Raw genomic sequence first — 23,114 nt, 5'->3', positions numbered from 1 at the left:
GAATTTTACACTGTGAAATCACTTTCTCCTGCTTAAAACATTACATTACTGAGCTTTGATTATGGGACATTTTTCTTCTGCAGATTTGCCCTTTTGAAAAAGATTTTAACTTATCAGCTCTGTGCAGGAAGAATTCTATACCTTGCACATGAGAAAGAGTCATTAGTTCCAGTTCTCCAAATGCCACAAAAAGAGAAGAGACACACACAGGAAGTTTCTATTGTTTCCATAATCTTGCAGCAGAAAATTGAAAGAAAATGTTAAGTCTACCTCTCTTGGAATTGTTTTGTCATCTCAACGATATGGCTGATATTTATCTCAGTGGCAACTAGCTCTAAAACCCCTCACTAGTAACTTTCTTTCTATTCCTTTGAAAAAATTAAGGAGCCAAATAATCATCATTTTACTCAGTCAGAGAAAATGCTCCAATATTCCATGCTCTCCATAAATGATTTGGCAAAACTTTAAGTATTATTTTTATTATTTAAAAAATCTTCACTCAAAAACATATAAACCAGCAAGTCAAGAAAGTACATCATCACAGCTGACAGCTATTTTAATATACTAATTTGAGTTGTAAATGACCCCATCTCCTTGCACACTGTGACAGACTGCGCACATTTTTTGGTGAGTCCTGGAAGGGACCATGCATCCCTGCTGCACCCTGTTTCAGAGATATCCCTCTGGCAGATAGCATGCTTGGATTTGTGGGGTTGATTCTCAGCCAGGCCTCAGAGCATAGGCATAGTTTGGGTGGGGAAGGGGACAGGAGGCTGCTGCCCCCGAAAACTGCAGCCTGGGGAAGGCACAGAATATCCCCCCCCACACACACACAACTGTGGCCCCATTGGCCAACTGGAGCTGTCCCCTCCCCCCAAATATAGAAGTCAAACTACACCTATGGCTCAGAGGTACTCCATTTGAATTAATGAGGTGCAGCTGACCTATTTTCACTATTTCCAAATAGTTTTTTTGAAACAATGGTAATTTTTGTGAAAAAAAAATCAATGTTCACTGAAAACTGTTTGGTTTTCAGACAAAAAAGTTTGGTGTTTTGGTTGCCAAAAACTGAAAAAAAAAAATGTAGATTTGAAAAAACATGCGCGCACAGTCAAAATTTTCTACAGGAAAAAATAATCTATTTCCCCAACCAGCTATATATGGATTGCTCCCAGAGAGAAAGAGGGGAACAGATGCCCCACTCTAGTGCTCTAGCCAGGGAGTGGGGTCAGGTACTTACCCCACTCCATGCGGTCAGGTACTTGCCCCACTCCATGCGGCACCCGGAAGCAGTAGTATGTCCCCACTCTGGCTCCTACATGTAGGAGCAGCCAGGGGGCTCGGCCCACTGCCCCTGCCCCAAGCAGTGCCCCACAGCTCCCATTGGCCAGGAACCGCGGCCAATCGGAGCTGCGGGGTGGCACCTGCAAACATGACAGCATGCAGAGCCACCCGGCTGCGCAGGAACCAGAGCGGGGACATGCCGCTGCTTTTGGGAGTTGCTTGAGGTAAGCGCCACCTGGAGCCTGAACCCCTGATCCCCTCGCATGCCCCAACCCCCGGCCCCAGCCCTGATTCCCCTCCTGTCCTCAGAACCCCTCAGTCCCAGCCTGAAGCACCGTCTTGCACTCCCAACCGCTTATCGCCAGCCCCACCTCAGAGCCTACACCCCTTCCCAAACCCCAGTTTTGTGAGCATTCATGGCCCACCATACAATTTCCATACCCAGATGTGGCCTTCTGGCCAAAAAGTTCGCCCACCCCTATAGTAGAAGCTAGAGCAGGGAATTTGGGGAAATGTAAGAGCTACTCTGTGTGGTTTATAAGGGAATTATTTTTTGCCATGGTTTGAATTTATTGCATGGAAGAAATGCACAGCTAGAGACTTTTGCCAAATTGAGGTCAATTCAGACAAAACCTAGAACCCCTGCAATAAAACTCAACCCAGAGAGGGTGAGCTGAATTCACACCTGAGTCTCCGGCAAGCTCCCTCTCTCCTTCATTATTCCACCATGCTCTTGCTACAAACCAGTTGTGCAATTACATTTTTTGAGTTCTACTTTCTGTGAACAATCCCTAGCCCTTCAGATATTAAAGAAACATGACTGAAAAGCTAGAAAAAGGCACAGAATAAATCAAAGAATTTAGAAAGAAAGACCTATAAACAAAACAAAAATTGCCAGTGAAATGTTGAATCTCATTTGCCTATTGACTACAGCTGGTCTGCTCCCAGCTCTGTGTAATATAATTTAGAACAATGAGAAACCGTTACACACAGAAACATTTCACCTAATATTATTCCACACTTGTATTCACTGAATACTTCCAATTTTCATTAGGTTCTGCTGTTTGCTAAATGGGATTTTAATGTGTTTAACAGTTTTTAGTGTTAAACAGTTACTCATTGAAGAAAGCTGCAGTGCATTTTTTCCACTTCATTGTTGTAATTTCTATTCCTCGGTGCCATTCTGCATTCATTAAAATACATAATGCTGGCAGTAATGGAGCACTGGATCCTGGAGATACATGAACAATCTGAGATTCACCATCTAGACCAAATATTTAAACTGACTGTTACTGTCAGCAGGCAACTGCTGACTTCTAAATACAAATAAGATTAAAAAGGAAGGAGACATTTCAGACAGTATCAGCATAGTTTACTGCCTGTTATGGCAAGCATCTGAATCACATCAGCTGCGTAAGGAACATGAGGTACTGACCTGAGCATTGTTCATTTGTCTTTTAGCTAATTCTGTATATTTAGGGGACCCCACTGCTTTGCCTTTCCCATCCTCCTCCCCTCTATTTTAGTGATGAGTCTATTTCAGATTGTAAGCAATACATTGTCTTGATCAGGATTTCTAGAACTGCTCTCCAGTGCCCATCTCAGTCTACACCACATTTACATTAGCTGCAATGGCAAATATTAACAGTGAAGAATCAATGTTATTACTACAGGCTTCCTTGGAACAGAGTCTAAACAATACTGGATTAAGTAACATGACACAACAGAGCTTTTCAGTTCTGCCTAACTACAGTAGATACACTTTAAAAGTTCAATAAGTTCAAAAGATTCTACCAGCTCTAACAGAGTCTCCCAATTTAGGCAGAAAAGCAACAATCACTTTCAAACCCTCTGCTGTATTTCACTCTTCTCCTCATGTTTTTATCCTCTCTAAATGGGCTTTTATTTAGATGTTAATTTGAGGACATTTCCTAATCATGAGATAGAGTAATAACTGCATCCCTAGCTGTTAAAATAATCCACAAGACATTCAAGATCAAATGCTGTTGCTTAGTCAAGGGCACATTACACATTAATAGGAAGTATCCTCAAATTATTATGATACTGAAATTTTTATGGCTTATTTTTTTATCCTTCTGTCAGGATAAAAAATATATGGGGGTGGGGATGATCTTCTAGTTAAGGCTCAGGCTGACTGGGACTCAAACACCTGGGTTCAATTCTCAGTTCTGTCTGACTTTGTGCAACTCATTTACTCTCTCTGTGGAGAGATTCTCAAACATAAACTATCAAATCACCCTTGAAAATCCTTGCAGATGTGATGTCATTAGAAGTTTGAATATTTGCTCTATTTAAAAGAACAGGGTATTAAAGCTACTGAATTTCTGCTGCTGTTTTGAGGTAGAACTTACCCACTGGAGAAACCTAATAACCCTCAAATGCTTACTAGATGGGGTGGGACTTCTGCATCTCTGTCACACCCCCAAGGAACATTTTCACACATACACTTTCTTTTTTCACACTCCTAGTCTTGGGGCTATCTGAGCTTTCTGGGGAAGTCTGACTTCCTTCAGAACCCATCAACACTAGTCTTTAAACAGCCAGAAGAATCACTGCTGAGTGACACAAAGCACACAGACTCTTAAAGATTTTCCCTACAGTACTCCCAAGACTTGTAGGGCCAAGGGAACAGGAAATAAAGTTAATGTTTAGCCAAATGCTTTATGGAGAGAACAGAATATTATACATTTATTTTAATGTGCAAGATTATTATTGAGTGTTCATCCAATTGAGAATTGAATCAGATATTTTGCAAGATAGTAAAGAGTATTACCACGTAGCCCTGGAGCCTACAGTATTTTATTAGAATGAAATGGAATCTAACAGAAAAGAACACAGTCAGACCTAGGCACTCACTGGAAATTGGCAGTACATGTGTGATGTAATGGACAGCAAAAGATGAACTTAATTACAGAGGCCCTGGGTGAAATCTTAGCAAAACTCCCATAGACTTCAGTGGGAGCCTGGATTTCACACCATGTCTTCCTCTGTATTGTACAGCACTGAGCACCCGGATGACACTCAGCTTGCTCTTTGTTTATCGTGGTTTACTATCTTCAGAGTTTGAAAGGCTTTGCATGATACTAGTGGTATTATAAACAAACACAAAAAGCTACTTTAAACAATACTAATGGGTGGATCACAGATTTACCAGCCCCTGCTGTATGTGGAAGGGAGGCTGTACCATCAGCATTGATTAGGAGTATTATGTCTGTGGTGAACGCAGGCAGAACATCCCCAGAGATGGTGAGAGATGTGGACTGAGAGCAACTCAAAGTTTAGCCAAAGACAATAAAAATAGAGAACACTCCTCTAAATGACTAACAGCTACTTTTTTATCATAGCCCTTGTGGGACCCGCATTTTCAACCATAATCCCATTGCAACTGGAGGGAGACTGCCACAAACCTGCAGAGCACTTATTAGGGATTTTTATTCTGACCCATCCATATGTTCTCCTGGTGAGCTTCCCTAAGGATACTTCTCAGCAGAGAGGTTCCTTTTTCCATGAAACTTTCAAGTGCCCCCAAAATGCTTTGCACCATCTCAGCAACAAAGGGGCTTCCTTTAAAGGGGAGGCAGTGTTACCTAGTGGATAGTGCACTGGACGGGGAATCAGGAGTCCTGGGTTCTGCCAGCAGCCGCTGGAATGCCCTGGCAAGTCCCTTCAATGGTGGGCCCCATTTTACAGATGGGGAAAATAATGTTTGCCTTCTTTTACAAAGTGCTTTGAGATCTGCTTTTGAGAAAAAGTGCTTATAAGAAAAGTATTACCATGTTTCTGAGAGTCTGGGGTTCTATGCATCTTTTCATAATGTTTAGCTATCATATTTAATCTGCATGGCACAGTTTATGAATCAGCATATTAGCTTTAAATGTTAAAAGGAGTACTCTGTCAAGAAGAAGACTGTGGGGAATCAAAAGGGGAGTGGAAACTTGGCAGGCAGGACTCTAGGCACTACTTGGGAGTTTGTAGGAGAAAGTTTTAAATAGAGATCGGCTCATGCCAAGACACTCAGATTTGAAACCCCCTGACCTCTGCTGAAGTTTGGATCTGGAGCTAAACCTGGTGGCAGGCTCTCTCCTCCACAATGTGTCAAATTAAAATGCCAGATCCAAACACTACTAAGTTGAGGAAAATTTAGATCTAGAACCAAATTTTGCAGCTTCGCTTGTTCTCAAGTTTAAAGGAGCAAGACACAGAAAAGTGTCTTCAGTAACAAAGTAAGAGAAAGGGAAGGAAGAGATTAAAGGAGCAAGATCAAATGTTACAGGGACAAATATCCCTGGACATCTGTACAAAAGTTGATGTCAGCAAGCTGTATGTCAGCAAGCAATCTTTGTTTAACCCACTTGGAATTAAAACAATGGCTTTAGTGATTTAAGACACTCTGCACAGTTGCAAAATCAGTATTTATTTGCTTTCAAATTATTTGCCATGTTTCAGATGGATACCACTTAAAATGATTAAGTTTTAAGCTCCCTAAGCAAAGGTGTGAAATTGGAAAGTATTGGAAATGTTAGCAGATGCTTCCATATACTATATCTAGGAATCTGTTCTAGTGGAACAGGGCAACACAGAGATTTTGATTACTCTCCTCTTTCAGATAGTACTTCATTCAAGGCAAGTAATCACAGGAGTGCAGTCAGCTCTCTCTAGCTCCAGTTGGTTTAGATCACTGAAGTGACTGGTTTGTGGGTTAGTCTACACTTCAGATATTATACCCCAGGAGTGGAAAACCACAATGCAACATAAATTGGAATTAATTCCAGTACCAAGTTTTACAAACATGATTCAAGTCCCTGAGCAATAGTGTATTAACAAAGGATAAATCTACAGTACCAGGAACCAGGCTGACTTTTGGCCCACCTGCAGTGTCCACTAATGCACCAACAGAAATTTCAAATCCAATGCTAGCTTTATACATTGAACCACAGAGTTTTGTAGGTATTGGAGACTGCACACTGCAGCCACCTAGATGGGATTGCTGCTGTGACAGCTCATATAAAGCTCCTCAGTGCACACAGCATTCATTTTATAGAAAGAGTTCAGAAGACTTCAAATGAAACTATTGATTTTAAGAAGACCAGACAGCAGAATAATCTGACATAAATCAGGGGGAAAGGTTTGGGATTACCTAGTTGTAGATACAATGCCAATTTTAAAAAATATCCCTCTAGCTACATTTTGTCAATTTGGTTTTTATTCATGTGGAGTGCTAAAGGATCCCTCTCTGGTGCATGGTCTGAACATCCTGGCATAGTCTATTCTTTAAATGAGGAAACAAAAATTAAGATCTTCCTCTCATTCCCAAGGCATCTCAGCACTATGAACCATCAGAATCACTTATCATATACAAGGGAATTGCAGCGCTTCAAAATAGATTTATTTATAGAATTGTGATTCTCTCTTTAATAGTCCACAAGATTTCACTTTGTTGTGGGTTTGCCAATAGAAGCTGAAAAATAAAGAGTCAGAATGGGAAAAATGCAGACTATTTGAAAATGTTAAGACTTAAATAAATGTTAAAGATTTAATTGAGGAAAAATAACAATAAGCATCCTTCTAAATTACACCAACCTCAGCCCTGCACAAAGAGAAAATAAAAGCATTCATCAGAGGGCCTGCAGAACATTGTCATAAATGCAGTTCCCACATCTACCTGTAGATGGCAGACATCCCATAGCTGTATGTGGCTCTTATGAGGAGCCTCTTTATATTTGCAAGCACAGTCATGAATTCCCTTTTGCTGACTGGAGAGTCAGTGCCGTGTACAGTAAATAAGTCCGGTTTCAGTACAACTTCTTCAGTGTGTTCTTCAAATGGCTGTAGGTGAATGCCCTCCTTTGAAGTGCTGATTCTTAAGCCAGCTCCCTAGAGAGAGTGATGTGTTAGGGATATAATTAAATATAAAAAAGGGTAGAAAAGATGCTGTATCATTGTAGATATTTGGTATAAAGAAGAACTGTAAAGCATATTTTATAAGAACAGTCTATATCAGGAATGCACTGGATTTTCCAATGTTCCTGATATGAACTTTGTTGCAGAAAGTCAGTGCATGCAGAATCCAGGTAACCCAATTGGAACCCAGTGGCATAGCTTTGCATAGGTATGAGACAATCCAGATAACCCACTGAAGCACAGTATACATGATACTATATAGCACAGATGTTTAAAGTGTTATATTGGTTTAAAGTGTCTGCAAATGCTATTTCAATCAACAAATGTATTATATTTCTTCATTTTTCTTGCTCATCATTACAAATGTAGTCTACAATATTTTCTAACATTAGTAGAGGTACTTAGTCTTGCCTACCCAGTTTTAAGTCATTAAGCTCTGATCCTTATTTATTGCTGTAAATTGGCTGCAGACACACTTTTACATGTCAGTTTCGCCTGCTCACTTTTGGATACTACTACCCTTCAGTGTTCACAGAGGAGATGGACAAAAGTCAGTTGCTGGAAATGGAAATACTTTACCTCTATGATGATATCAGACTGCAGTATTGTTTGAACAGCTTCTTCCTGCCCTGTGAGGTCATAGGAGATGGTAAATTTTAGATGCCCTCCAGCAGCTGGTATCTACAATAAAGCAGAATGATGCTTATTACATGATAGGAAACGTGCCTTTAACCATTATGGGTTACTCTTTTCCTATGACAATATTTCCAGGAAACGGACTTCCAGTGTTGTGAAAGGAGATGTGAATGATCTAGTGCCTCAAGCGGGAAGTCCTTATGAACCATTCCCTCCCTGCCCCAAGCATGAGTGGATTCACTCTCACCTACTAATATTTTCCCCCATGCTAGGCAAAGGTTGCAAATCACTCCAAATGCAGTAAAACCAAGCAGCAGCAGTTCCTCAGAAACAGCTTTGAAATCTGTGCAAATACATCTCCCTTCACTCTGCAATGTAGAAGGCTAAGGGCTGTTTCAAAGATAGGTTCTGAATGTGTTTCAGCTACTTTAGCCCACATTTGGTCCTTGCCTTCTTAAGAATCAACCAATCAGCCTTTTGTACAACACCTCACATAACAGGGTCCCCCTGATCCAGGACTAGAACTGCTAGGCACTACCATAATACAAATAATAAGCAACAATAATAATAATTAATAATGGATACAGCAGCTCCTATTCTGATGCAAAATATACCCATAAGGCAAACTGGCATAAAGGAAAAAGAGTTTTGCTTTCGTATCAATTGTAACCTAAAATAGAAGAATGTAATAATCTGTCCTCATGCAGTCAAACAAAGGAATGCGATGATTCTTTATCTCAGCCTGAGTCATTCTCCATAATAAGAGGCTAATAACCTCAGGTCATATCATGTCATTTCAGTATATTTTTCCTAGTCTGTTTTTGCACCCAAATTCAGGGCCCTGACAATAACCTTCCGGAGAAAAATCACAACGCATATAGATCATTTTTAGGACAGGAATCAAAACTGCCGTCATGAATGACTGAATTCACTGCAAATACAGCAGTTTTTCTTCGCTTATTGCATCAAAACACTGTAAAAAAACTGTTTTTTTTTTAATATGAAAAAGTCTCTGTTTTGTATTCCATTGTAACATCTCCTCTGAGATGAACAACCTACAACAGCAAACTCCCTGCCCTTCCAATCCATGTTGCTGACCACAGAGCAGTCTTATGAGTATTCTGCAGGAAGAACAGTATGGTTATTCTCAAGGCTGATCCAAGGGAACAATGTGCTGTATTCTATCATTCATCATACTGGATATTTTACACAGCGTGTTTGCACACGTGTAACAGAAAGCAAAGGACGCTCATATTTTCCTGTGCACTGTATTAAAAAAGAAGGGGGAAAAAAATCAATCTCCTTATTTAAGATCCATCAGCCTATTTTAGATCACATATGGAAGTATAAAAATCTGTGGATTTAGGCTGTATAGTTAGTAGCCATGTGAAAACTACAAGAGGCTCCCAGGATTCATTAGCAACCAAAAGTTTGGATATGTATCCAAATGTTATCCAGACCAGTTCGGTCTACAAAACTACCTCCAGCCTCTGGTGACACCAAAAACACCTAAAAAAAACCCAGCCTCTAATGCAGTGCTTTGGCATTTCTGCTTCTAGTCCTGACTGAGTCTGAAGGGATTTAGGACAGGGCCGCCCGGGGGCGAGCAAGTGGGACAATTTGCCCCAGGCCTCGGGCCCTGCAGGGCCCTCCCCCCAAGAATATAGCATTCTATAGTATTGCAACTTTTTTTTCTGGAAGGGGCCCCTGAAATTGCTTTGCCCCAGGCCTCCTGAATCCTCTGGGCAGCCCTGATTTAGGAGAATGAAAAGCAATAGGAAAGCAAAGATAGTCAAGCTTTTTTCAACCTCAGAAAGGGTCTAAATCAGATCAGTTCTTATTTTGTCTAGTTGTCTAGTTAATCTCAGAAAGGGTCTGAATGAGGTCAGTTCTTATTTTCTTTAGTTGACCCGTCCCTTTTTAGCTAGCACAGATAATGAACACATGAATGCAATATAAATTCTCAGTGGTCACCCCTTCCACGCATAGTGCCACCACAGCTAGAAAAGTTAGAAGAGTTTCTTTAAATGCCACCATAATGGTAGCACAGGAACGCCAATGTTTCAAAGTTGTATGTAGCGTTGCTGTAGCTGCATTTTGGTCCCAGGATACTAGAGAGAAAATGTGGATGAGATAATACCTTTTATTGGACCAACTAATGTCTCTCTCACCAACAGAAGTTGGTCCAATAAAAGATATTACCTCACCCACCATGTCTCTCTAATGTTTCAAAGTGGCACTTACAAGGTACTTTGGTCAGCTCTGGAAGTGTATTTTACCTGGTATTCTATGCAATACTGAAGTGGTTAACAGTACAGCTGAAGTCTCACAATATGATAGAAGTTATCGCTTACATTTGCCATTGTTTTTGAATGTACTAGCCTTCCTCTGTTGCAACCTAGGTTTAGTTACAATTGAAGTCATGGGTAAAAACGAATGTGGTGGTCTCGTCTTTGTCTGATATCAACTATCTTAATTTAGGAAGGGCAGTTCTGTTTTTTATTCTGGTATCTTTATGAACTACCATCATAGCATCTGGGCAATTTAATAACACACTTAAAATTTCATGACATAAAATAGTCACTTTGAGGCTATCAGTTTAAATTCATGAACTGTAGTCCTATCATCACTGTGCTGCATAAACAAATATGCCTCATAAGAACATAAGAATTCTCATATTGAGTATGACCAGGTCCATCTAGCCCAGTATCCTCTCTCTGACCGTGGCCCATACCAGGGCCTCAGGGGGAAGTATACAGAACAGGCCAATTCTGCTACCTTCTTACCTGGCAAGCAATTTACCATGTGGTTCTCCTGATCATCACAAACCCAACTATCTGTATTTCTAAAAATTGACTCCTCCACTGCTATTGCCTGCATCTTCCTAATAATTAGAATCCCATCTCCCCACCCCCCAACAGGGCTATCCTCAATGCGAGAGGATACCATGACATTATCTAAAAGATGCTTCCCAACTATGGGATCATTTCCCTCCACTCCAGCTTCATGGTCTCCTGTCCCAGACTTTCATCCTTCTTAATAGTACAGGGCTGTTGGACAGGAGGTGGGACTGCTATATGTCTTCTGTGTACCTTTCTGTCTCCCTTTGCTTTCAGAGCCCGTACTCTGTCTCTGAGGGCTTTGAGTTGCATGCACACATACACCATCTGCCTGCAAGGCAGGCAATCATACATATTGCACTCAGTGCAATAAATTGGGTAGCCCCCACTCTGATACTGGTATTCTATCTGCTTTTTTATTCAGCCTAAGTTTAGAGGATGTTTGTGAAATGTATTGGGATCTCTTTATTCCATCAATTACTTTTCTTGGGAATTTGGTGCCTTTCTAATTGTTAAATCCTTCGGACTCCTCTCCCTACAGTTAAACCCTCCTTACCTTAACAGCTCACTCAGTTGCTATGCAATCTCTCACTCACTCTGTCACGGGCTTTCTCTGCTCTCATGAGTCCTCTACATTTATAGCTTTGCTAGGCCACACCTGCTCCCATCCTCCTATCGATTACTCTCAACCGAGAATGACCTACCACTGATCTTAAACAATTAAGTTCCAGATCCAGTCAGCAGGAGAAACACAGCAGATCTTAACTTCTACAGCAGGACACAGGATGGTAGGAAATTTCTCACAAATTTGGATCCTAGACCATTAGGGATTCTAAATATTTTGCAACCAACACTTTTTAAATTGTATGTGGAAATGAACAGGAAGGTTGAGAAGAGCATAGAGCCAGCACTTAAAGTTGCCTGAAAGAAGTGGGAGGGCCCTATCATTTTCTGCAGAAATGAGAGCATTATCACACCTGCCTGTCCATCCCCCCTATCAATTTTACCCCCACATCTGTTCTGCTCCCCAGCTCACCATCAGTTCTGACCCATGCCCCCTATCAATTCTGACCCCACATCTGTTCTGACCCTGCTCCACCCCCCACCTGTGCATCACCTCTGCTCCTCCAGCAACTGTTGGGGCTCCTTCCTCCTCTCCTGTGAAATGAGTTTGAGGGGAGAGAATTGGTGAAAACAGCCAATCAGAAGGAATTCCACATGCCCCCCCAGGCAGGGCTGAAATGTGTGCCCCTCCAAGACCCAGCTTGAGCTGTGGAAATTTTATTTTCTGGGTCTGCAAGTGCTTTCAACCAGGTACAAACTAAGCATGGCATGGAGTACTAGTGAAAAATACTCATATAAACCCAACCCAACAGTCAGCAGAACTGCTGCACTCTGCATCATCTGAAGAATCTAATTCCTCTTTCAAGGGTCATCTTCTGAGTTCTTTTTAACACCAACTACAGCACAATGTCATAGTCTATCTTGATGGTGACAAACACACAGATCATTGAGGAAAACACCGCTGCTTAAAAAATTGGTAAGAATTTTTTGGTATTTTTTTCCCCACAGAATTCTTATCACCATTTTTCATGAAATTTCAAAATTTTCTGACCAGCTCTGGTAGCAAAATCTGCATCTGAGTGGAAGGGCCACAGCTTCCTGAGGAAACCTAGATGACAATAGGCATGACAAATTGCTGCAACTATGGCCATGATCTAGAAAACCATGTAAGCATGAATGGAACTACTCACACTCTTAAAGTTAAGAGTTTTGATTAACTGGGGTCCATCAGAGAATGCAGATAAAACAAATGATGGAGCAAGACTTCCCCATTTCTCCCTACACAGCAGAATGACTTTTATCTTATCTGGCATAAACATAGCCCTATCTATGGTGTCCCTAGCTTCTGTTTGCCAGAGGCTGAGAATGAGTGACAGGGAATGGATCACTTGATGATTACCTGCTCTGTTCATTCCCTTTGGGGCATCGGAAGACAGGATACTGGGCTAGATGGACCTTGGGTCTGACCCAGTATGGCCATTCATATGTTCTGTGTTACACACTGTTAACAGAGAAGACTAGAGAAGCCAGATTCAACAAAAGAAGATGTACAACCAAGTGCCATCCACATATTCCTGGCACTGAATATTGTATCATCTCATTTTCTCCCTCAGCAACAATACTCTACATGCATACCGAACAGGAGGGATAACAGAATAGAACCATCGGGATACCAACAAGTTAGAAGCCATGGTTAGAACAAGTATTTTAGCAACATGTTCACTATTCCCACTACATCCCTGCAAAAAAGCTCTTATATATATCTCCATGGATATCAACAGAAGTAAAAAGAAGCATCCTTATTTCTCTCCTTATATCTTCCAAATGTTGCCAAGTATTGGGTACTATATGCATATCAATAGTACATATCACAGGTTAGTATGATTTGACACGATTTCCAGTCTTCGCTGAAGAGCGATTCAAGGACAGAAATAAGAGGAATGAAACTAGTCAGCCTTCAGGTGCTGTACCTTAGCTCTGTAGAAAAAGACTGCACAGCACCAGTCCACACTGAGCCTGAAGGTAGCTAGTACTGCAAGTCTTTCATTATCATGAGTATCAAGTTCAGCCAATTAAAATAAAACAAAAACACAAGAATCTCCTTTCCATGTGCACTTGTCTTAATTCAGCCTGGAGGGGAAGAAACAACATGTTTACAAGTAACTTTACAATTATTGTGCAATATAACCTGATGTCACCAGTAATAATATGGTACATATGCAACACACTGCATCAGGGATTTAATGAAGCAGACAGATTTTCCCATATGTATGGTAATGCTAAAGGTAGTATGGCTGTGAGATCACAAAGTATCTTCTGGGAAAAAAAATTGGGGAAGAATAAGAAAGGGGAATAGAGAAGGGAATGATTAAGCAAGAAGAAAACCTTTCTACAAAAGAACCCTATAATCTTTCCTCTTCTGTCTGTGCCAGATGATGAGTTAAGGCTCCATCCTGCAAGCTCACTAAAATCGCACTGAATTCAAGATAAATAGAGTGCTCAGCACTCCCAGGGATTGCTCAGCAGGTTGCAGGATCATGCCCTAAGTTATATTGCAACTGAAAAATACTTTTTGTGTGACTGTTTAATGTTTCAGACAGTCTCACTCTGTAAGCAAATGTTAAGAAATACTGTAGAAATCTGATGAAGTGGGCTCTAGGCCATGAAAGCTTATGCCCAAATAAATTTGTTAGTCTCTATGGTGCCACAAGGACTGCTCGTTGTTTTTCCTGATCCAGACTAACACAGCTCCCTCTCTGAAATCTGTAGTTATTTAGTAGCATTCATTCATGAAAAAATGAGTGACACCGAATTTTGATCCATAAACTAAAAAACTTTAAATAGAGGTGTCCTATCTTCCATATTTATGACCTATGGAGCTAGTGTTTTAAGTTTATACTCTCCTCGGTTTTCTCTTCTGTCCATATCTTTGATATATTTTTATCCTTTTGATACTTTTTTTTTAGCTGAGAATACTTCGTTATTGACCTGGAGTTTTAGAAGGAGAGCCCTACTATTTCTAACTACACCTTCAAGTCAGAGCAAGTGAAAAGGAAATACCTCAGTAGAATAATAAACTTTTTGAAACTAATGTTATTCAAAAATATCTGAGTGTATACAAGCCTGAACACAAAGTAGGGCAACTCTGGATCCCACAATTTTGCCTTTAATAATATAGGGAATACTGCAAATACTGATATGACACATTTTAGTTAGCTAAGGCAACAATGACTTTAAGAGTAACTATTAAAGATAAAATATTTTAACATTTCATAGAATAACATTCTAAGTGATATTTTTATTTTCTGTCTAGTATTTTAATCATCAAACTTCCATCAATGCCATTGAAGTCAATAGGGGTTTTGCTTAATTATGAAATACAGATGGAAAGCAGGATTTGGGCTATTATTTAAACAGAAAACCTGTTCAGTGGACCTGAGGTAGACCACTGGTTGGAGCCAGCTTGGTAACTTCAATTTTCCTGTGATATTTGTGTACTTAAATGTGAAGCTTTACCATGCATGATACAACTAATGCAAACACTACCAAACCTGAAGATAAATATAATGAATGGGGGAGGAGGGCCTTTGTTGGTAAATATGGACCAGGACTCCAAACTGTTTCATAGGATTTTTGAGGTGGTGTGTAGGAATGTTGGGGGAGAAGACAATTTCAGCACAGTCCCCCCACTATCAAAAGGCCAGTGATTGAAAGCTGTGACCAAATGCACCCCTACAGATCAGTCAGCTTAACTTCTGTACCCGGAAAGACAATGGAGCAATTAAGCAATCAATCTGCAAACACATAGAAGATAATAAGGTGATAAATAACAGTCAGCATGGATTTGTCAAGATAGCTTTCTTTGACAGGGTAACAAGCCTTGTGGATGGGGGGGGGCGGTAGATGTGATATATCTTGACTTTAGTAAGGCTTTTGATACTGTCTCGCATGACCTTCTCATAAACAAACTAGGGAAATGTAACCTAGATGGAGCTACTATAAGGTGGGTGCATAACTGGTTGGAAAATCGTTCTCAGAGAGTAGTTATCCGTGGTTACCAGTCATACTGGAAGGGCATGATGAGTGGGGTCCCGCAGGGATCGGTTCTGGGTCCGGTTCTGTTCAATATCTTCATCAATTATTTAGATAATGGCAGAGAGAGTACACTTATAAAGTTTGCAGATGATACCAAGCTGGGAGTGGTTGCAAGTGCTTTGGAGGATAGGATTAAAATTCAAAATGATCTGGACAAACTGGAGAAATAATCTGAAGTAAATAGTATGAAATTCAATAAGGACAAATGCAAAGTACTCCACTTAGGAAGGAACAAATCAGTTGCACACATACAAAATGGGAAATGACTACCTAGGAAGGAGTACTATGGAAAGGGATCTGGGGGTCATAGTGGATCACAAGCTAAATATGAGTCAACATTGTAATGCTGTGGCAAAAAAAGCAAACATCATTCTGGGATGTATTAGCAGGAGTATTGTAAGCAAGACACGAGAAGTAATTTTTCCGCTCTACTCTGCACTGATTAGGCCTCAACTGGAGTACTGTGTCCAGTTCTGGGTGCCGCATTTCAGGAAAGATGTGGACAAATTGGAGAAAGTCCAGAGAAGAGCAAGAAAAATTATTAAAGGTCTAGAAAACATGACCTATGAGGGAAGATTGAAGAAAAAAAATGGGGTTGTTTAGTCTGGAGAAAAGAAGACCGAGAGGGGACATGATAATGGTTTTTCAGGTACATAAAAGGTTGTTAGAAAGAGGATGGGGGAAAAAAATGTTCTTCTTAACCTCTGGGGATAGGACAAGAAGCAATGGGCTTAAACTGCAGCAAAGGTGGTTTAGGTTGGACATTAGGAAAAACTTCCTAACTGTCAGAGTGGTTAAGCACTGGAATAAATTGCCTAGGGAGGTTGTGGAATCTCCATCATTGGGGATTTGTAAGAGCAGGTTTGACAAACACCAGTCAGGGATGGTCTAGATAATACTTAGTCCTGCCTTGAGTGCAGGGGACTGGACTAGATGACCTCTCAAGGTCCCTTCCAGTTCTATGATTCTATATTCATACTATTGTAATAATCTTTGTACAAAATATGCCTTGTGAGATATCTTTTGAAAACTAATAACTCACCAGTCAACAATATGGAGAAATGCATGTAGCAACATTATATATAAAGTTATGAATTCCCCTGAATGATGTTGCTAGCACATGTTCAAACCCACATAGCCCGGATTAGGCAGGACTGGTCAAGCAGAACTTAAACAAAGAAATGTGTGTTTATCTCATTTACATATAAATAATAAACAAGGTCCTTGTGGAAGACAAGGCAAATCTGCATTTTAGCAAACAACAGGATGGAACCTCTTTCACAATGAGACCCCATTGTGGTCCTAGTGCCACTCCACCCAGGGTCATTGGACCAGCGATCCTGCAGGGGGCATTGAGCAACCTGGCCTCCTGCCAATGCTGCTGGGCCTGATTCTGCCAGGGGAAAAGGTGGGGGGAGAGGGGCTGATGCTTGGCCCGATCCAGTGCCGCCCCATTTTTGCATCCCACCCACCCCCTGTCAGCTCTGCACCGGGTGCAGGTGCCCCTCCCACTCCACCCTAGTTACGTCCCTGAGGATGTCTATGAGCTGTAGCTGTGTGCTGACTGGTCAGCAAGTGGGCCACGAGTTGAGAACCACTGAACTAGACTATCCTTAGGGACATGGTCAAGGCACATAAGAGGTGTTGTGTGGGAACTCTGATTTGCTGTTCCTTCTCTGTGAATAGACGATATCATTCTCTTAGGTTGACAGTTGCCTTCTACATTCATTCAAAAAGAGAAGAGAAAAGCAGAAGAAGAAACAGATACAGTGTTTTTTTTACTTTCACTGCTGGGAAGCAGAAGAACATTCAGGGGTCTTGTGAATTCTTGAAGCTATTGTCCTTTATCTAGTATCTATGTGCACTGTGTAAAAAGGCTTATTTAATGAGTTTTGTGAGAAACTTTTATCTAGATTTGCCATGAAAATCTTTTGAGTAGAACAGAGGGGATGTGTTCTCAGTGATGTTCTTTATAATTGATGTTTACCCTCCCTAACATAGAACCTTGGTATGGTAGAACTAGTTCTGATAAAATGAATACCCACCCTGAACAAAATCACCTTTGAAGTTTGGAAGAGTTAATTGTACCTCTGAACTGCCTGAACTTCCAGGCCTGCCTATGGGGGTGGAAGTGAAATATTAAAATACGAGTGTATAGCATAGTATTTCTGACATGGTTTAAAAAAAAAAGTAATGGAAATCCTTTGACTTCCTGAACTCATGAGATTTCCAGTCTTATTTGTTGATCAAAGAGATATGTTCAGGTAAACTGAAGATGGCTACTAAATGGTAATTGTTATTCATCTCAAATTAGTCTGTTGAGTAGTTTATCTTGTAGAAAAGCACAGACAGATTTGACAAAAGCTTCAGGACCAGGAAGTAGGTCTACAATCTACACTATGGAAGTGTATTCCTTAAGAACACAGTTTCTGGCTGTTCCAATGACTGTTCTGGAGTATTATTTTGAATGAATCCAGGTGATTTTAATGTACAATTCAGCTTGTGAAGATATAGAATTATTAAGTATTCAGCGTATACCTAAATAGTAAGCCTGTATAAGACTAAGGGCTGGAAATGTCTTTTGTTGTGCACTGTTATTACACCCAACAGACCAATTGGTGGTGATTGGAGGTGGATTCCATTGCACAATATAAAGACTACCTTCCTAAGAAAAATATTTATAGGAGGCAAAAACTCTAAACGGTGAGAAAAAAGTGAATCGGAACTATACAGTTATTCAAACAAAGCCTGGCATTACTGCTGTCTCCTTTATCTGAAGCATTAATACAAACTCTTGGCAAAGTTTATGTATGCTACTTAAATTCAAGTCCTATCTAAGATAGTGGAGACTAGTTACTCTTTCCTAACAAAATGCAACTTGAATAGATCTAAAACATTGAGGACCCCACTGGAATTTTTTTCTTGTCCCTGCCCCCATTCCACATACATGCACACCAAATGCAACACTGAGATTTAATCAACCATATCAAACTAAATTTCCTTAGGAGTTCGCAGTCCGTTTTTGGTTTTTTTTTTTTTTTTTTTTTTTAAATGTTAATCCAGACCTGAGCTAGATTAATGATGGAACGTTGCCTTAAACATAACAAGTAAACTCAGGACAAACAGATGTTCGGACAGTCCCATCTGTGAATCCTGCGCTCAGTAAACCCATCTGAGGCACATACATAAACTCTTTGTACTTACATCCATCTGTTAAGATGGCATGCTGTCCAGTCACCACTTGTCAAACCCAGTCACTATAGCATAGGTGCCAGTCAATTATGGATTGAGTAAACAGCCTATGGAACACTCTAAGTGCTATTATTTTTGTGGGGATTTCTTCCTCATTGCAACCACTGCTGTACTGGCATCAGATGTCTCTATATTTGCTAATACTTATGACTTAAAAATAAATACATATCTGAAGAGTGGATGAAAGTGAGACAATCCAAATAATGTGGATTGTATATAATGTGGTTTCAGTATCTCCCAGCATTGTGTGTAAAGAAAATCTAGTGGCAGATACTGACACTAGTATGCTGACAGAACCCACAGAGTACTGAACAAGTTGTCAGGTGTCAGAATTTGGGATCATGACAAATGATGGGAAGTTCATAGGCATGAAGGGGGAAAAATCTTAATTAGCAACATTTTCTCTTAGCATGCTCAGTTAGTGTCAGATGGTTGGTGTGGGACATCTTCCAAACACTGGTTTGCTGGAAGTAATTTGTAGAAACTCTTGACTAGAACATTCTTCCTATTAATATATTGATGGTAGCAGAAATACAGTTGCTTCTTCCATAGTCTAAGTATGCCATACGAAATGTGTTATCTAGTCAAACTTTTAAATCTTGCTAATGGATACAAATTGTTGAATAATATCTCTAACCATTGAAAAAACACATGTAAACTCTGCTTTGATGACTAATCTGGTTTCTGATTGTCTAAAACAAAGGAGCAATTTGGCCGTGGCAGTGACAAAAATAGAGGTTGGGGTCCGTGTCAGTAAAAGTGAACACCAATATTTTAGTAGCTTATTTGATATCTCTCATTCATTATATTTTATATCTGTGTAATGGCACCAATACCAATGGAATGCATGTGTAATAGTCATGGAATCACTGATATTAGAAATGGAAAAGACCTGTTGGGTCATTTTGTCCACCCTTCTGCCAGTATGCACTTCTACCCCAGAGTGTTTTCATTGCATTTCTAAAGCCTTGTACTGTAAGTAGTGAAATCCCTGAATACATAGCATGAGTCCACTTCCCTGCAGTAATTTCTTTCTGCTTTTTAAAGTATCATGCTCTCTTGGATTAGGTCAGAGATTAAAGCCTCTCGGAAAGAAATCCATTCTGAGGCAGGAGTTTTACTACTAAATGCACCACTGCACTCATGGGCAAGGTACATACATTTTATATTCAACATTACTATATTGGTGCTTTTACTGAGAGGTTTTGGGATTTCTTTTGTGTCTTCCTAGTTCATTTTCACTGCCAGCAACAAAGGAAACTTTATAGAACTGACCTGAAACATCTTTCCGTAGAAAGATGTGAAAGCGATGCACCATATGTTAAAACCTTTTAATGTGTGTGTTTTAAATGTATATAACGTTTGCTAAAGATTACTGTCAGAGTTACAGGGATAGCTGCACCTCTATCTCCTTTCTAGTCTCTCTGAGTGCTCTCCTTCAAACTTTAGGTCTCATGCCCTGACCCTATCTTAGGGTGAAAATTCGCAATTTTCCCCGTTAGACCAGGATCTGCATGCAACACCCTGTCTATGCTAGCTTATTACTGTGCAGGTCTGACTGGACACCTGTGTTTCTTCCCTTTGGGAATCATCACAGACTCCTGAAGGGAAGAGACACAGGTGTTCAGTACATAGTGATATAGTGAACAGCAGCCTTCTTAAAACAAATGAGTTTATTAGCAAACAGAACAAAACATTAAAGAAAATTATTTCAAAACAACAAACAGCTGACACTCATATCTAAACTCATTTAATCTTGTGGTTCATTACGAGCTCATCTAGATGGGCTTCCCTTTGAGTTGCAGGAACAGAACAGACCCAATTTACATTCTTTACCCAATTACCACATATCTCAATGGATTTTCTTATAGAGCCTACATGTGAAGTCTTCTTTTAGCCAGAGACTGTTTTTTCCCCCCCAGGTAGCCAGCCAGACCATTTCAGATAATGTCCCTACGATGGCTGCTCCATTGTTTGGCAATTAGACCTAATCACCCTTAATAGCATGTATGGCACTCCGGGGTGCAATCCAGACTAATGAGGGGCTGTCTCACACCTGTCCTGCAACCTGGGGTGCCTCAAAATGCTTTGCTGATGAGTCCAACCTGGGTTCCTCACAAACAACCAAACAGCATGCAGGTTACACCCTGAGTGTCTGTGTACAGCCACAGCCCTGGTCCAGCAACTGTGCCCCCAGCATCCTGTTAGCAAACACCAGCCACACTCTAGCTTCCAGCAGCCTTGGTTACTACTTGCAAGGTGACCCCAACACACTCTCAGTCCTGGATTTCCCCCCCAAAACATACATTTTTCACTGTCTAGCCTTCTCCTGGACAATCCAGATATATTAGGTCCATTGCCTCTCTTAGGGGATCAATATACAACAGTCTGTTACCGTAAATGGATTTACCCACACTGCTCACAACACTGGATTACTTTTGCTCCAAGAATAAAACTAGTTTATTTAACTACAAAGAAATAGGTTTTAAGTGAGTATAAGGCACTAAAAGTCAGAAATGGTCCCACGAAAAATAAAGATAAAATGGGTCCTAGTACTAAACTTAAACTAGACTTGGTTCAAGGTGAAATTCTTACCACAGGTTCCGAGTAACACTGCTGACCAAGTTTCAGGTCAGGATCTGCTCCCAAAGTCTATAATCTGTTTCTTTTATTTTCTTAGGTGAAAGAGAGATGGATAGGGAGTGATAACTTGAGGTGGTTTTGCCCCTCACTTTTATAGTTCAGTCACCCTTTGAAATGTATTTTCTTGAGGATTATCCTGAGATAAGTTTCCTTGCAGCTGTGAGAATTGAGACATGGGGTCTTGAACAAGACTATCAAAATTCTTGTATCAATTGGGCACCTTACATTTGGAACAGATTGTCACATGCAATACACATTAATTAAAAATCTGTCTTACATCTTTCTTTCAATTCAATATATCTTCCATAATGAGAAATCTTTCAATGGAAAAGATTAAGTAATACAATAAAAAGCTTATTATCTGAGGATTTTCTAAATTATACATATAAATCCAGCCCAATCTCACTTTTATTGAAATACTGTATAAATATTACCTGTTACTCTTGAATGAATCAGACTACATCATTCATTGGAAGTAAAAAAGACTCACTTGTCTAAATAAAGTTCAACAATTTATTGTATATAATACACATTTTGTATAGCATCAAAATGTACAATGATATAATGGAACTTCGAGAGAATTTTTTTTTACCATCTGAGTACAATATCTCATTCATTAGGAAGAGAGGATTTATGGGACACCATTTTCTCCGTCCTGATTACTATGATCTCCATTCTGCCACCTTTATTCCTGCTGAGTAATAACTTTCTCTGCAAGTAGTGCCATTGAAATCAGTGGAATGGAACATGTATTATAGCAGTTTCCCAAGAGTCCCAACCCACCAGTGGGTCACAGGAAGGTCTAGATGGGTTATGGGGCCCTAGACAAACACAATTCTCCCTCCATGGCGGGGAGCAGAGAACCTAGGCAGGGGAGAAGGATAGATTGGAGAGTGCCCTCACCCTGCAGCGGTCGCTCCTGTCCCACAGAGTGGGGTCCAGCTCCCCTCACTGGGCATTGTGGCCTGTTGCATGGGATTACAATGCCCATCAGGTTTGGCCTGGCCAGCCGTTTTCCAGATCTCAGAGGCTCCACAACCCCGTGCATCAGGTCACAACACCCCTCATTCAGTCAGATTTGGCCTGGCTACCCCTCTGTCCAGAGGAGCAGCTATACCAAACCCTAGTAGGTTTGATTAACTAAGACTCCTCATAAATCTAAACACAATCTTATCATTACAGCAATACAGCAAATACTGTGAAAATAAAACAAAAACAAATAAATAATAATAATATTAAACACACAGATTTCTTCAGTACCAGATGCTATACAGTCCATAAATCCCAGGCATTTAGAAGATAAACAACTGATTTGACATTAATGTGGCCACACTGAGTTGAACTAGCAGCAAGCACTCAGTTCTTTGAATGTGCCAGTACCCTTCTCTTTGTGACACCTTAGAGACTAACAAATTTATTAGAGCATAAGCTTTCGTGGACTACAGCCCACTTCTTCGGATGCAACACGGCTGCTACTCTGAAACTTCTTTGTGGTTATCCTTTGCTGCAATTAGTAAAAGCAGACCGATGAGCATTAACTCTTAGGGCAGAGATTTTCACCTCGCTTCCAGCATGGCTGTCTCTCTCTGGGTCTGTCTGAATTAACTCAAGATTTTTGAGCAGCAGCTCCATGCTCCCTCTCTCTCCCCCACCCCCTATACATAGGTTGCCAGGTGGTTTTCGACCAGAGCACCTGGTAGAAAAGAGACCCTGGCAGCTCTGGTCAACACCGCTGATAGGGCCATTAAAAGTCCGGTCAGCGGCGCAGTGCAGCTAAGGCAGGTTCCCTGCCTGCCGTGGCTTCGCGTGGCTCCCGGAAGCAGTGGCATGTCCCGCCCTCCAGCTCCTACAGGCAGCTAGGGGCCTCCACACACTGCC

At 40.6% G+C, this 23,114-nt stretch overlaps 1 protein-coding gene across 7 annotated transcripts in view; it reads right to left on the bottom strand.

The window, feature by feature from the left end:
* Positions 1-23,114, bottom strand: part of LAMA2 (laminin subunit alpha 2) — a 470,353-nt gene that overhangs the window by 196,208 nt on the left and 251,031 nt on the right. For all 7 annotated transcript variants that reach the window (XM_065588563.1, XM_065588564.1, XM_065588566.1 and 4 more), the window contains exons 13-14: positions 7,786-7,887; positions 6,968-7,179 (exon numbers count right to left, since the gene is read on the bottom strand). In XM_065588563.1, the coding sequence (XP_065444635.1) occupies positions 6,968-7,179; positions 7,786-7,887 (314 nt within the window). The remainder of the gene's footprint in view (positions 1-6,967; positions 7,180-7,785; positions 7,888-23,114) is intronic.

The sequence above is a fragment of the Chrysemys picta genome, chromosome 3 (genome assembly GCF_011386835.1).
Source record: "Chrysemys picta bellii isolate R12L10 chromosome 3, ASM1138683v2, whole genome shotgun sequence".
NCBI lineage: Eukaryota > Metazoa > Chordata > Testudines > Emydidae > Chrysemys > Chrysemys picta.
This window is presented reverse-complemented; position numbering and strand designations above follow the sequence as displayed.